At 37.8% G+C, this 14,709-nt stretch overlaps 1 protein-coding gene across 21 annotated transcripts in view; it reads right to left on the reverse strand.

Annotated features, from left to right (window-relative positions):
- The window catches only part of LOC143024084 (uncharacterized), a 444,302-nt gene that overhangs the window by 305,157 nt on the left and 124,436 nt on the right, over positions 1–14,709 (reverse strand). The window contains exon 6 of one of the 21 annotated variants that reach the window (XM_076182943.1): positions 3,531–4,090. The exons of 19 other annotated variants lie outside the window; for them this stretch is intronic. In XM_076182943.1, the coding sequence (XP_076039058.1) occupies positions 4,083–4,090 (8 nt within the window). In that variant the 3' untranslated portion in view covers positions 3,531–4,082. Of the gene's footprint in view, positions 1–3,530; positions 4,091–11,183; positions 11,290–14,709 lie in introns of those variants that run through there. One more of the 21 variants, XM_076182930.1, reaches the window with a different exon arrangement.

The raw sequence follows: 14,709 nt of genomic DNA on the forward strand, positions 1-14,709 counted from the left end.
CTCCTCCTCACCTTGTTTCTCATTCTTTCCAGCCTAGTAATCCCTATCATACTTCTCAGCCATTTCATCTCCAACACATTTAAACTCTTCCTCTCATGTTCCATGTTTCTGACCCATACAGTGTTGTCAGCACACTCACTCCTTCATACAATCTCCTCTTAGCATCCATTCCCAAATGTGTATTTCTCATTACACTTTTTAATCCCCCAAGGCATTTAATTGCTTCTCTCAATCTACATTCTATCTCCACCTCCACTCATCCCTTTCCCACCCCACTCACACTCAAGTATCTAAAATCATTCACTTCCTCCAATCTCTCTCCCTTAATACTCACTTCCAATTTGCTACCATCCTCTCTCCTTGTGCATCTCATCACCTTTTATTCACATTTATCTTCAATTTCCTTCTTTTGCTAACTTTCCCAAAATCTGTTACTAACTTCCTTAATCCCTCCTCTGATCCTGCCACAAGTGCAGTGTCATTAACAAACAACAACTGGCTTATTCCCTAATTTCTCAATTTTCTTTTACCATCTCCAATCCCCAACCCATTATCCTTATGTTTACCTCTCACACCACCCCATCCATATATAAACTGAACAGCTATGGCAACATAACACATGCCGGGCAAACTCCCACCTTTACCTCAAACCATTCACTCTCTCCACTTCTGCTTCTAACACAGGCTCTAATACTCTTGTAAAAACTCTTGACCGCTCTTAACAGCTTTCCTCTTGTCCCATATATCTGCAATACTTCTCACAGTGCCTTCCTGTCTACCCTGTCATAAGCCTTTTCCAAATCCATAAAGGCCCAAAATACATCTTCACCTTTTCCTAAAGCTTTCTCACATATCTGACTTACCACAAAAATCTGACCCATGCAATCCCTACCTGTCCTAAACCCACACTGTTCCTCACCAATTACTCCCCCTGTTCCTCTCCTAATCCTCTCAATCAAAACCCTCCATAAACCTTCCCAATTACACTCAACAAACTGATCCCTCTGAAACTACTACACTCACACTTGTCCCCCTTTCTCTTGTAAAGCGGAACTATACAGGTACTCCTCCAGTACTCTACCCTCTATTAGACAAGCATTAAACAACCTCACCAGCCAGTCCACCATCACTGTACCTCCCTTTTTTTGACACTCCGCATGACACCAATCTAACCCAGGTGCCTTACCTTCTCTCATCATCTTAACCCCTTCCATACGGTGCCGCATACGTAGGCGGCATGAGGAGCAAGTGGATATGCGACGCTGCCATATCGGCGTCTTGATTATATTTATTGTAGTCGCCCCTGCGTTTTGACATTCTCCCTAATCTGCCCTTAATCACATTCTCTATGGTTTTCAAAATTCACGGGTGAAAGAGAGAACGATCGATATAAGCAGTGACTATATTTTATGATGCGAGTATTATTACGACACGTCATACGGCTGGCATTGGCTGCTGCCCGCGAGATTTAAGGCCCGTACTGAAGAGGTTAATAGCTGCCTTCACTTCATCTTTCCTTATTTCTCCTCCTTTTTCCTCGTTCATCACTGTCATATTCTTAGCGCTTCCCATTGCAACTACCTTTCCCTTCCTATCTTCCTTCATATTTAGCAACTCCCTAATACTCTGCCCATCTTACTTTTACTGCTGTCTCTTCCACTATCATCTCTCCTGCACCTTTTACCTTTCTTTTCTATTATATTTGCCTCCTCTTCCTCTTTTAATTTCTTTCCAAAACAACTTTTTATTACTCTCTTAAGTTTTCTGTCATACCCTTACCCCATTTCACGTCTCTCCTATTTGCCTACTTTATCTTATGCTTTACTTATCTTCTCTTTTCTTTGTACCTCTCATATGATTCTCTCATACTATTTTGTAACCAGTCTGTGAATACCCATTTCTTCTCTTCTACAACCTTCTCTGCTTCCTCATCCCACCACTCACTACCCTTCCTTCTATTTCCTCCCATCCTCCTTGTTCCACACACCATCTTTGCATACCTTGCCTTGAACCACCCCAATTCCTCAACTCCTAGTTCTATTCTAGCCTTCACTTCCTCCCACTATTCTCTCAGCTTCTTGTACTCCTTTCTCATTTAAGCAGTTTACTCTAAGCAACTCCCTACCTTCAGTCCTTTTCCTCTTTCTCCATCTATCCTCCATTCTCATCTTACTTTCCACCAAAAAATTATCTGATATTCTCCCACTCTCTCCCCCTAGAAAATGTACATCCAAAACTTTTCCTACTATTCTCCTGGTAACCACTATGTAGTCCATTAAAGCCCTATCTACCATCCTTCTATCCACCACCCTCTCCCATATGTACTTATGCTTGACTTTCTTCCTAAACACTGTATTTGCTATCATCAACTCTCTAGACATATCTCCACCATCATCTCTCCACTACAATTTTTTCATGGAACTCTACACTTCCCTATCACTCCATCTATTGGTTCATTTCTTACTCTAGTACTGATATCTCCCAATACCACTACACTGACATTTCTCCCTAAACCCTCTATGCACTCATTTAAATCTATCCAAAAAGGCTCATTTTCCTCTACACTCTTCTCACTACCAGGCCCATTTGCACATCTCACTTCCCAGTTTCACCTTCATCCACAACCTTGGAGAAACCTTCCACTCCACCATCTCTTCACTTACTAGTATAGCCACCCCTTCTCTCCCTTGTTCTCTCTTCACTCCTAACACCCTCCCAAACTCAAACTCACCCCTCCCTTTCAACTTAAGTTTCACTCAATGCCAAAACATCCATTTTTCTACCCACAAACATGCTGCCTATATCTTCCCTTTTACTTTATCCTGTACCACATCCACACACATTAAAAGACTCAAACCTTAGGGTTCTGGTTGGACAGCTCCTCTCAGACCCTATTATGCCTTTGCTTTTGTTAGGAATGACCCCTGTGAGGCTACACAGAGAAGGATGCCTAGTCCACTAGTCCTATCGCCATCCCATTTTTGTTGCCTTGGAAGGGGGAAAAAGCCTTGGTATATGTATGTATGTAGGAATACTCAGTGGCAGTGTTCTTTTTCTTCTACTGCAGGATTTGTAAAAATAAATAAATAAATAAAAAAGAAAAATAATAATATTCAGAGAAGTGATACAGAACATTATTAAAAGTGGGAGGACATCATAACAGAAGGACAGTCGCAATATAATAAAGTATCATAATTTTCTCTATGAATAGAGATTTCCTCCATGACAGACAAAATGATGTGTAGCTCTGGTCCATAGGGGTGCCCCATATAGACAAAATTACTGATTTTTCAGCCAAAACCTCAAACCCCACCAAAACATTGTTTCTTTAAGATTTTGGCCTGTGCATAAAAAACTTGCTGCATTCCTGTAAGCTCCTAGCCAGTGTTGCCATTTGCCACTTTATCAATCTGGGCCCAGACTTCATTAATGTTTAAATATAAGGTTCCTGAATAGGAGGTTTTCTACTCTGACCTCCCAGCTTTAGGGGTTAAATGAATTTTTATATATGTAATTAATATATTTGTATTTCTTGCATTCTATATAAATCCAAACAAAAATACTTTATGGCCTTTAGGTGTTAGTATATTATAGAAACAAAAGCAAATGTTAAAACTTATTAGTTACTAAAAGAAAGACCATTGATACAGACAAGAAATGGTGAATTTCTTTGCTAGAAGAGAGTGCAAAGTATCCCAAAACAACTAACCAACCAGGATCAAAAGATTGTACAATGGAATACCCCAAGGAATAACACTCTCACCCACTTTATTCAAATTCTTCACATGTGATCTCTCCACACCAGATCCATAGAATTCACCTATGCAAATGACCTAATGATAATATAGCATAACAATTATAAAACAGCTGATAAGATCAAACCTTAAAAACTAGAACTAGGTCATGACAAAATAGAATGAAAGCCTCACCCCAGAAATTGTCAGTAACAAAGGTCACCCCAAATAACACATAAATCAAAGAAACATCCAAAAGTGAAATTAAACAGCCAACTTCTTCCACTGGACAAAAGCCAAAAATCCTGGACCTTGTTTCTAATGCTCACATGTCCTTCAGCCTATACATCAAGAATCTAAAAGTGAAAAGCAACAAGATAAATATACAAGATCAGTAGCAAGCATGTTTTGGTGAACAGAAAGAAACTTTGATCATGGACAACAGTCCATAAGAACAACACTTCACTATGCTTCCCTAGTATGGTTCTCTACTATCAAGAGAGCAGACACCCTACAAACAACAAAAAAACAAAGCCTTAAGAACATCTCTACATGGAAACCAACATCCTCCCCAAAGAAGAGCATATGAAAATGTTAAGGCATACATTTCTAAGCAAGAATCCTAAATCCTACATGTCATCTTATTATGGAACACAAACAATCAATTGGACACAACAAAACCACACCAGCAGCATACTAATCAAACATCTACAACCTACCACCTGCACCATGCAACACATCCACACAAAAACACATGAAGGAAACCTGTTGTTATTGTGCAGGATGTATATGCTATGGTACTTGTTGTGACCAGTAAAAGTTTTTTCCAGTTCTTGAATTAAGTATAGTTCTGGCAAAATGGAGAAAGATAAAGAAGAAAGAATAACAAATGAACCAACCAAGAGAGGACTTGACATGAGTATAGTAGAAAGCCCTAGGTGTCATCCCCAAATGCCACTGTTTAGTAGATACTAGAAAAAACCCAAGGTGGGAAAATAACGTCTTTTCAGGATTTCAAAGAAACCCAGGTGAAGTAGGTAAAAGTTTAGATATAGACAGAGAAATAAGATATAGTAATGCACTAAGAAATTGCGAAGTGAATTATTTAATGGAAGAAATCATAGATTTGAAACTGGATTACCGAGCTGTACACAGGTAATTGATTACATTGCAAAAGAGTAATGAGCAAACAATTAAAGAATTAAGTGACCTATAGAGTGAAATTGAAATTCTTAGTAGAGAAAACGAGATAATGAAAAATGAGGATAAAAATAAAAATGATGAACTGAAAAAGGAGGTCAAAGAGCAGTTGCAAGTAGTGACTGGAAAAGTGGCAAAGTCAATCAAAGAAACAGACCTCATTGAAATAAAAAATCAATGGAAACAAGAACAGGAAAAAAAAATATCTTAGAGAAATATTACAAAAGCAGATGGAGGAAAATACAAAAGAAACAGTTATGAAAGCAATTCAAGAAAAGGAAAATTGGGTGAGAGATACAGTTGACAAAGGTAAGTGCATTGTGGTCCATGGTATCCAGGAAAAGCATGGTATGTATAGATACCAGAGAGAAAAGGAGAAGGAATTAGCTATGGAAATTCTGAAAGAAATACGGGATGAAGGTCATAATCTTGATAAAGTAATCGACGAAATCCATGGGATAGGCAAATATTCAAAAGAAAAACATCATAGACCTCTGAAAATAAAACTAAGAACACAAATGATAGCAGAGGAAGTATTATCGAAAGCAGTGAAACTGGCTAACAGTGAGAAATTCAAACATATAAGGATACAAAAGGAAATGAGTGATGAGGAAAAGAGAAGGACAAAGTGCTTAGAATTGAAGCCAATGATCAGAATGAGAAAAGAAGACGGAAAAAAACGAGTTTCTTAAGAGAGTGCTGGATATTGTGAACAAAATGGTGTATAAAACACCAATTGGAAAGTGACCATATACTAATAGAGTTTTAATTAAAAGAACAATGTAGATAGGAATGATAAAACATAGAGAAGGAAGATTTATGTACAACAAAACAAGTTTTGTAAAACTAAGAAAAAAAAATCGAAACACAAATTGGGATAAATTCTCTAAAGAGGAAACAAAGATGGAAGACAAATGGAACATATTCAAAGAAAAGTATAAAGAAGGAATTAATAAATATGTACCAAAAAATAAACAAAAAGAGATTTATATAAAATGTTGGTTCAACAAAAGGTGTAGTGAGGCTAGAGCCACAAGAAACAATGCCTGGAAAAAATGGAAAAAATATAGAAAAACATCTAAATGGCAAACATATATAAATCTTAGGAATGAATCTGCGAATGTATGCAGGAAAGAAAAAAGAGAATATGAAAGGGATATAATAGACAAATGTAAGGATCAACCTAATCTCTTTTACAGATATATAAATGACAAACTAAAGGATAAACATGAAATTGTGAAACTGCGTGAAGGAGATAAAGAATACAGATGACACTGAGATGGCAGAAGTTATAATCAGAGATTTCAGGTCTGTTTTTACAATTGAGAGCTCACAATCTTGGGAAGATGGACAACAATAAAGATCACCCATGATGAAGGAAATAAAGATGACACAAAAAGAAATAAAAGACCAAATAAAAAGCCTAGATGTTAGAAAATCGCATGGACCAGATGGAATTGCAAATTGGACACTGAAAGAGTGTATAGATGAACTGACAGACAAACTATACAAGATAATTGACTTCTCACTCAAAGAGGGAAAGGTACCGCAAGATTGGAAAGATGTATAGTACCAATATACAAAGGAGGAAATAGGGAAGATCCTACAAACTTCAGACCAGTATCCCTCACAAGCACAGTAACAAAAATAGGTGAAAAGGTCGTCAGGAACAAATGGACCAAACACTTGGAAGATAACAAAATAATAAACCCCAAACAATTTGGCTTTAAAAGAGGAAGGTCGTGCACCATAAACCTAATCTGCTTTTACTAGAGATTAATTGAGATAATACAAGAAAGGGATGGATGGGCAGATTGTGCCTTCTTGGATTTGCAGAAAGCATTTGACAAAGTACCCCACAAAAAATTAATAAAATTGAAAAAATAGGAGGAATTCAAGGCAAACTGTTGGAATGGGTGAAGGATTTCTTAACTGGGAGAACAAAGAGAGTGGTACTTAGAGACAAAAATTTGAAATGGGAAGATGTGAAAAGTGGCGTCCCACAAGGCTCTGTTTTGGCTCCTTTAATGTTTGCCATATACATAAATGATAAGGATGAGGGAATAAATTGTTACATGAACTTTTTTGCTGATGATGCCAAATTACTCGAGAGTAAGAACAGAAAAAGATTGCAGATCGCTGCAAGATGACCTGGATAAAATATGGGAATGGAGTCGATTATATGAGATGAACTTCAACATAAAAAAATGTAGCATAATGGAATTTGGAAAAAGTAAAAATAGTTTCGGAACAATATAAAATTGGAAACAAGTCAAAAAAGTAAACTCAGAGAGGGACCTAGGAGTAATCATCTCAAGTGACTTGACACCTGACAAACATGTAAATAAATTATTTGGAGAGACTTACAACTTATTAAGATCAATGAAAGTGGCCTTCGACTACATAGATGAGATGGTTAAAAAAATAATTGTTACACTGATAAGACCGAAATTAGAATATGCTGTATCAATGTGGGCACCTAGCACAAAAAAGAACATAAGAAAATTAGAAAGAATCCAAAGAGCAGCAACAAAAATGGCAACCACACTGTCAAATCGGACATATGAACAAAGATTGGAGAAATTACAGTTGTCAACACTAGAACAGAGAAGGGAAAGAGGCGATTTGTTGACCATTTAGAGTGATCAATGTCTGGAACAAACTGAACAGAAAAATAGTGAATGCCAGAACTATACACAATCTTAAGAACAAACTGGATGTGGAGAGATATGAAAACGGATCACTACGAGTATAGCTCTTGTCCCGTAAAATACAACTAGGTAGGTAAATACACACCATACTCAGATCACAAAACAAGCACTCCAAGACCAACCACCAAACTCCCTATTCTACCAAACTTTTCTAGACACCAACCCCACAGAGAAATACCTCCTACAACAAGCAAAAACCATACTATCATGGTTGTGTTCAGATTATCATCTAGCTTTAAAATAATACCAACACAGTCTAAGCCTGGCCATAGAAGCAAATTGTTTCAGATATAATCACCACACAAAGACATTGAACACATCATCCCATTGCCCCACTCTAAACTTACCTAGAAACCAACACAATACCTCTTCCTAGAGTGATACATGAGCCAATCAGGTGGTTCTTCCTGTTTACCTGAGACCTTCAAGACCTGGGACAACAGATTGATCACTTATAACTTTTTACAAAAAAAAAAAAAAAAAAAAAAAAAAATGACAGTACTTTATTTCCTTGTTCACCATAGCCAAGATCATTCTAAAGTTTTGTTCCAGGTGAATAAGCTAACAGGAAAGCCTTACTGGTGAGCCTTAAAAAATAATAATTAATAAATAAAATAAAATAAAGAGGCTACAGTACATGAGCATGGTGCTGAACTTGGTAAAGAATGTCACATCCTCTCAAACCAACACAAGTTCCAGAGAAAACTCACTGCTTTGGTCTTGTCACACCTGTATAATACTGATATCATATAAATTTTTTCTTTCATGATTTTGAAATCTGTATGGGGAATTGGCTGGCTAAGTTTTATACAGTCAATACTTTTGGTACTATAGTGACACCCTCTATGCACCAATCCCCTGGCATTCTTTTACAAAAGGAGACTAATCTCCTCTTAAAGAGGAATGCCAAGTCACTTTTAACTTCTACTATTCCCTGCATGCCATAAAAGCAAGTAATGGGCAAAGTGAAGAGATTATGGACCCCTCTTGTCATTTTCTCCCATAAAGAGTAAAGGCAAAAGAATGCTTTGACTTGGTCACTCCCTTGAAACAAGGACTGAAGCCTTTGTATACTGAGAGATAATTTAAGCACTTCCAATGTTGTTTCTATATGGTGTATCAAGTAACAACTTCCATTCAATGGTAGAACTGTTGCTGGTACCCTGCTAGACACAAGCCTCACTGATTATCACTGCAGGTCTGTTAACCCCTTCAACAAGGGGTCCTAACCTCAACTAAATTCATGCTGATTGACACTGCTAACCAACAATTAAAAACATGTGTTACTAACCAGAAAAAAAATAAAGACTGTACAGTATAGCTTGGCACTGAAGAGACAGACTCTTAGTCCCCTCCAGCACAGTCCCTCCCAAATGTAGGAAAAAAAATCTACCACAAACCAGACCTCCAGCTTAAACTGTGTTTGAACACTGGATGTAGTATTGCAACAAACTATGCAACTTAATATTTGCTACTTTTGCTTTTCTGTTCATAAGGCTAAGGTGTTTATTTCACATATGAAAGTTCAAACAAGCAACAGACTGCTCCTCTAAGATTCACCTACCACAATCATACCCTTTCATTACCAGTGTCAATTCACACATTTATTCTGGCTGTTGTCAGGAGGTTTTATTCAACTGCAGGAATCCCACCAACTATTTCAAAGGGTAATTTTGATTAACCCTTTCCCTGCCACTGCTCAGTCATAAATCAACTGCAGCTGTTGTCATGTAGACAGCTAGACTCAGCAGACAAACCTCTACTGCATTCATGAGTACAAGTCCTCATAATTCAATTAGTTTCAGTAAATGGGAATTAATGGTGCCTGCAAGGGCTGTCACTGATCCCAGAGAGGTAGAGATAGCCGACTTCCAGTCTAGTCAACACTATCCTTTATCCCCACTAAGGGTGCAAGCTCTGTAGGCCAGCATTTAATCCCTGTACTAAACCTGTGATACTAAGAGATCTTTAGGTCTGGCACATGGCCACCACTAGCTGTCTTGATGCTGCAGGGTTTCTACAATTGAGACACTGAGGTTGCATAATGAATAATCAAATAGTCTCAACACTATAAACAGTAGGGTTAGTGCGAAAAGCCTGAAGTTGGTTACTGAAATGTGATGTCAGAATCAAGGACACAATGCTCACAGGTATCTTTGATACTCCACCCATGCATTATGGTCATATTTCAAGGCTTTAAGGCTGTGACTGTACACACCTTCAGGATGGTCTCACCCATTATCACAATATGTAATAGTCTGAAAGCCTGGCAACTTTATCAACATGAAGAGCACAACACTTTAGCAGTGACTGTGCAGGGATAGCTCAGAAACATGGTTCTTCAGTCTGTCTTCCATGATATCAGTGTGGTGTAGGTAGCTGTCCTAAGAAAAATTATTTAGCCCCCTCTTTTTTTCACTCAATAACTGTTGGTCTTAGGATGATATATACTATAAAATATTTTATAAAAATATCTGAATAGTAACTTTTCTTGTATTTCTTTTTCTAAATCTATCATTTCCCAAGACAATTACTATTTCTGAATCAATACAAGAAATATAGCTGAAACCAAAAGTAAGCTATTTCTTTTTCTAAATTTTCTTTTCTAAGTCATTATAAACATTGTACTAAATGTTCTCTGTATAATTCATATGCACAGGGTCTTTCAACTATTTTCCTATGAAGAAAAATATGATATGAAGAACAAGATGAAGAAAAGGAAGGGTTTTTCATTCACTCTTGAATATTATACATGAAACCCATGAAAATAAAAACTGATAAAAATAACTAGAAGATTTCTCTAATGATAGGTACTTGCTTGGTAATGCAAACTGGCCATTGAGAGAATCATCTCCTTAGTGCAATCTTCACAACCCATCAATACTTAATTCCAGGAATGAACCCAAAATCTCAATGAACTCCAGTCCTGTCCCACTCTTTTTCACATGCAGAGTTGATAATCAGCAACTATTCCCCTCTTCTTGCTAGTCAGCGACTGCGATTAACCCACATTCAAAACATTAAGATAACTGTTCCAAGTTTCTTCCTAAGGGAAGGCCTACTGAGTTTTGTTTAGCAACTGTGGAAATGTAAATTTCCAGTAGTGAAACTATAGGCAACATTACAATATCCTCTACAAATCTTGCTTATGATTAACATTTCCTATGAAAACTACTTAAAAATAATTAGCAAAATAAGAACATCATTTTTTTGGATAATGTCTTTAAACAACCCACCAATGTCATTCTATCGAACTTTCTATTGGCTTTTATATAACCATGAGGATGTTAAAACCCAATGGTTGCTCTCCATGAAAACTACTTCAAAACAATTGCTAAAACAATTCAAGCAATTTTCTTGAATACTGAATTATGAAAATCCAGGTCATTCTGTTGAACTTTTTATTTCCTTCTACATGACCACACAGATGACTGCTGAGTAAGGAATGAAAATAAAATTATAGAAAAGAAGAAACTTGTCCTACCGTCCTAATTCAGGGGTCAGGAATGTCCTACTATGGATTCAACAGAAAACTTTTTGTACACAATTCACAATAGGAATATGTATAACTGATATCTATACAGATTCCTTTTGGTATTTATTCCCCACCCCTGGTCTTCCAATCCAATTTCTTAAGAAGATATCTGACAAAGAAAGACATTAAAAATGTATGTATATATGTGTGTGTATGTGTATGTGTATGTGTAGATATATATATATATATATATATATATATATATATATATATATATATATATATACACACACACACACACATTTTTTTCCCCTAAAAGGTGAGAGAAGTTTGGGAGGTGGTGAAGAAGAGTAAAAGTAGGAGTGGGAAAGAAATGACAAAGTGTGCAAAGATGGTATGTGGAACAAGGAAGATGGGAGGAAATAGAGGGAAGGGTAGTGAGTGGTTGGATGATGAAGTGAAGAAGGTACTAGAAGAGAAGAAATAAGTATCCTGGGACTCATTGCAAAGCAGGACGAAAGAAACATATGAGAGGTATAAGGAAAAAAAGATGAGAAGCAGAACAAAAGATACATACATATACCAAGGGCTTTTTCCCCCTTACAAGGGAGGTAGCCAAAGTCAAAAGCATCAATCCACTCCCACCCATTTCATCCCCACATACTCCACTCCCATTCACCACCCCTCCCTCCCTCTTTTCTTGGCTCCTTCTGGATGACTGGTCATCCCTGCATCTCACCCACTACCCTGGGTTAGAACTGGGGTAGCCCATCCAGGGTATTGGCTGCATGTACTGTGGGGTTTAAATCTGTTCAATGGCATGCAGCTGATACTTTAGGGTCTATATGGGGTGCCCCTATGGTCCAGAGCCACACATCATTTTGTCTGTGATAGAGAAATCTCTATTCATTTCCTTTTTGGTCAAATCCTGTGGTAGGGGTTGAAAGAATATTGTCATTGTTCCCACTGTTATAAGAGGCAAATAAAAATGGGACAGGGATAGGACTAGGCATCCTACTCTGTAGCTCCAAAAGGACCATTCCTAAAAAAAATATATATATATATATATATATATATATATATATATATATATATATATATATATATATATATATATATATATATATATACAAGAGGCAAAAGGGAGAGCAGATGTAAAATAGGGGAGGAGTACGACAGACAAATGTGAAAGTAATAAAAAGATGTTTTGGAATGAAATTAAGAGAGGAAGAGGAGGGGAGTCAAGTAGAGAAGAAATGGTAAATGGTGCAGATGGACAGATTTTAATGGAAGAGGAAGCGGCAAGGGGAAGATGGGCGAAGTATTTTAAAGAGCTGTTAAATATGGAGGAGGATAGGGAGGCATCGATGGTAGCAGTGGGAGGTACTAAGAAAATGAGAAGTGATGGGAAAGGGAAATGGAGGAGAAATAAGAAAAAATTACATGCAATGACTCTGAAAATGATGAGAGCAGGTAAGGTACCTGGGTTAAATGGGTGTCATGCAGAGTGTCTGAAAATGGGAGGTACGGCAATAGTGAACTGGCTAGCGAGGTTGTTTAACCCATAAACTGCAATATACATCATATGATGAACAGCATGTAATTGTGACATATATGATGTGAAGGCTTTCCTTTAACTTGGCTGTCTATATTTCACTCTCATAAGTCTAAAAATGAAGTTTGCCAACTCAAGGTGAACAAGTCCACACATTATATCTACCCACCCACACATCCTTTGTTCTCCTCAGACATTAAAGGGCAGGTCAGTTACCTCCACATGACCCACAACCCTCTATTTCTCATAGTGTATGACATAAGATAATTTACACAAAAAATATTAATGTGAAAAAAAAAAAAATGGACAACTGAAGCAGTAGTGAGGAAACGCACACAAAAAATAATAATAATAATAAATAAAGTAGTACAAAAGTTCCCCGTCCCTTACCCATGTGCGACTACCACTCACTGCCCACAATCTTGAAGTGACAAAATCTGCAACTTTACCACCACCATGCCTGAACTAATTCAAATAATTAACTAGTATTTAGTTTTCCTATACTTCAATGCAATCTTTCATTTTAAAACAGTACAACTTTCTTTTGAAAACTTATTTCTTTTAACCCCAAACAATTGTGCACCATGGGTATGACCAATGAAACCCTATTGCACAGTTATTGGGTTAATGTGCGTCTAAGGGAGGGTAGAGTGCCAGAGGACTTGTGGAGTGCCTATATATATATATAGTTCAGCTTTACAAGGGAAAGGGGGACAAATTTGATTGTAATAGTTTCAGAGGGATCAGTCTGTTGAGTGTAGTGAGAAGGGTTATGGGATGATTTTGAGAGGATTAGGAGAGGAACAGAGTCCGTTTAGGTAAAGTATGGGTTGCATGGATCAGATTTTTGTGGTATGTGAGAAAGCTTTAGGAAAAGGTAAGGATGTTTTTTTGGGCTTTTATGAGTTTGGAAAAGGCTTGTGACAGGGTACACAGGAAGGTACTGTAGGAGGTTTTCCAGATATATGGGATTGGGGGAAAGCTGTTATGGGCAGTTAAGATTTTTTACAAGCATAGTAGACCCTGTGGTTTGAGGTAAAGGTGGGACTGCATCAGGGATGTGTCATGTTGCCATGGCTGTTCAATGTGTATGTGGATGGGGTGGTGTGAGAGGTAAAGGCGAGGGTAATGGCCAGGGAACTAGAGATGGTTAAAGAAAATGGAGAAAAGTAGGAGGTAAGCCAGTTGTTGTTTGCCCACAACACTGTGCTTGTAGCATAATCCGAGGAGGGATTAAGGGAGTTAGTGATGGATTTTGACAAGGTATGACACAGGAGAAAGTTGAAGGTAAATGTAGATAAAAGCAAAATGATGAGATGTACATGTGGAAAGGATGGCAGAGGGTTGGAAGGAAGTCTTAAAGGAGAGGCTGTAGGAAATGGATAGCTTTAAGTATTAGGGGTCACATGTGGCAGGAAAGGGAGTGGAGGTAGAAGTAAATTATAGACTGAACAAAGCAAGTAAATACCTTGGAGGTTAAAAAATGTCAAGAAATAGGCATCTGGAAATGGATGCAAGAGGAGAGCATATGAAGGGGTGATTGTGACAACGGCTTTGTATGGGGCAGAGACTTGGAACTTATGAGAGGCAGAGAGGAAAAGTTTGAATGTATTTGAGAGGAAATGTTTGAAGTATGGTACTAGGTTGGATGGCGTGAGAAATGAGGTGAGGAGAAGAGCGAGGGAGATGCCAGATAAGGCTGATGAAAGAGTATTGGGATGGTTTGGACACATGAAAAGAATGAGTTAAGAAAGATTAATAATAGAGGCATGGAAGGCAGAGGAAGAGGTGAATTTGAGGGGATGACCAAGGATGAGATGGATGGATGGGGTGAAGGGGGCACTGAGCAAGAGTCTGTTGAGCAAGGAAAGGAGAAGGCAGGAGACAGGGATGAGTGGAGAGTGGCTATGTATAGATGATACTGTTATGCAAGGGAGGTAGGGAGGGGAGGGGGAGGGGGAGGGGGTTGCTTATGTGTGAATGATATTTTGATGCAATCCAAAGGGATTTTTCCCCATATCTTTTTCTGCATGG

This window comes from Oratosquilla oratoria, chromosome 3, assembly GCF_046742065.1.
Source record: "Oratosquilla oratoria isolate Oo_2021 chromosome 3, ASM4674206v1, whole genome shotgun sequence".
In the NCBI taxonomy this organism is placed as follows: domain Eukaryota; kingdom Metazoa; phylum Arthropoda; class Malacostraca; order Stomatopoda; family Squillidae; genus Oratosquilla; species Oratosquilla oratoria.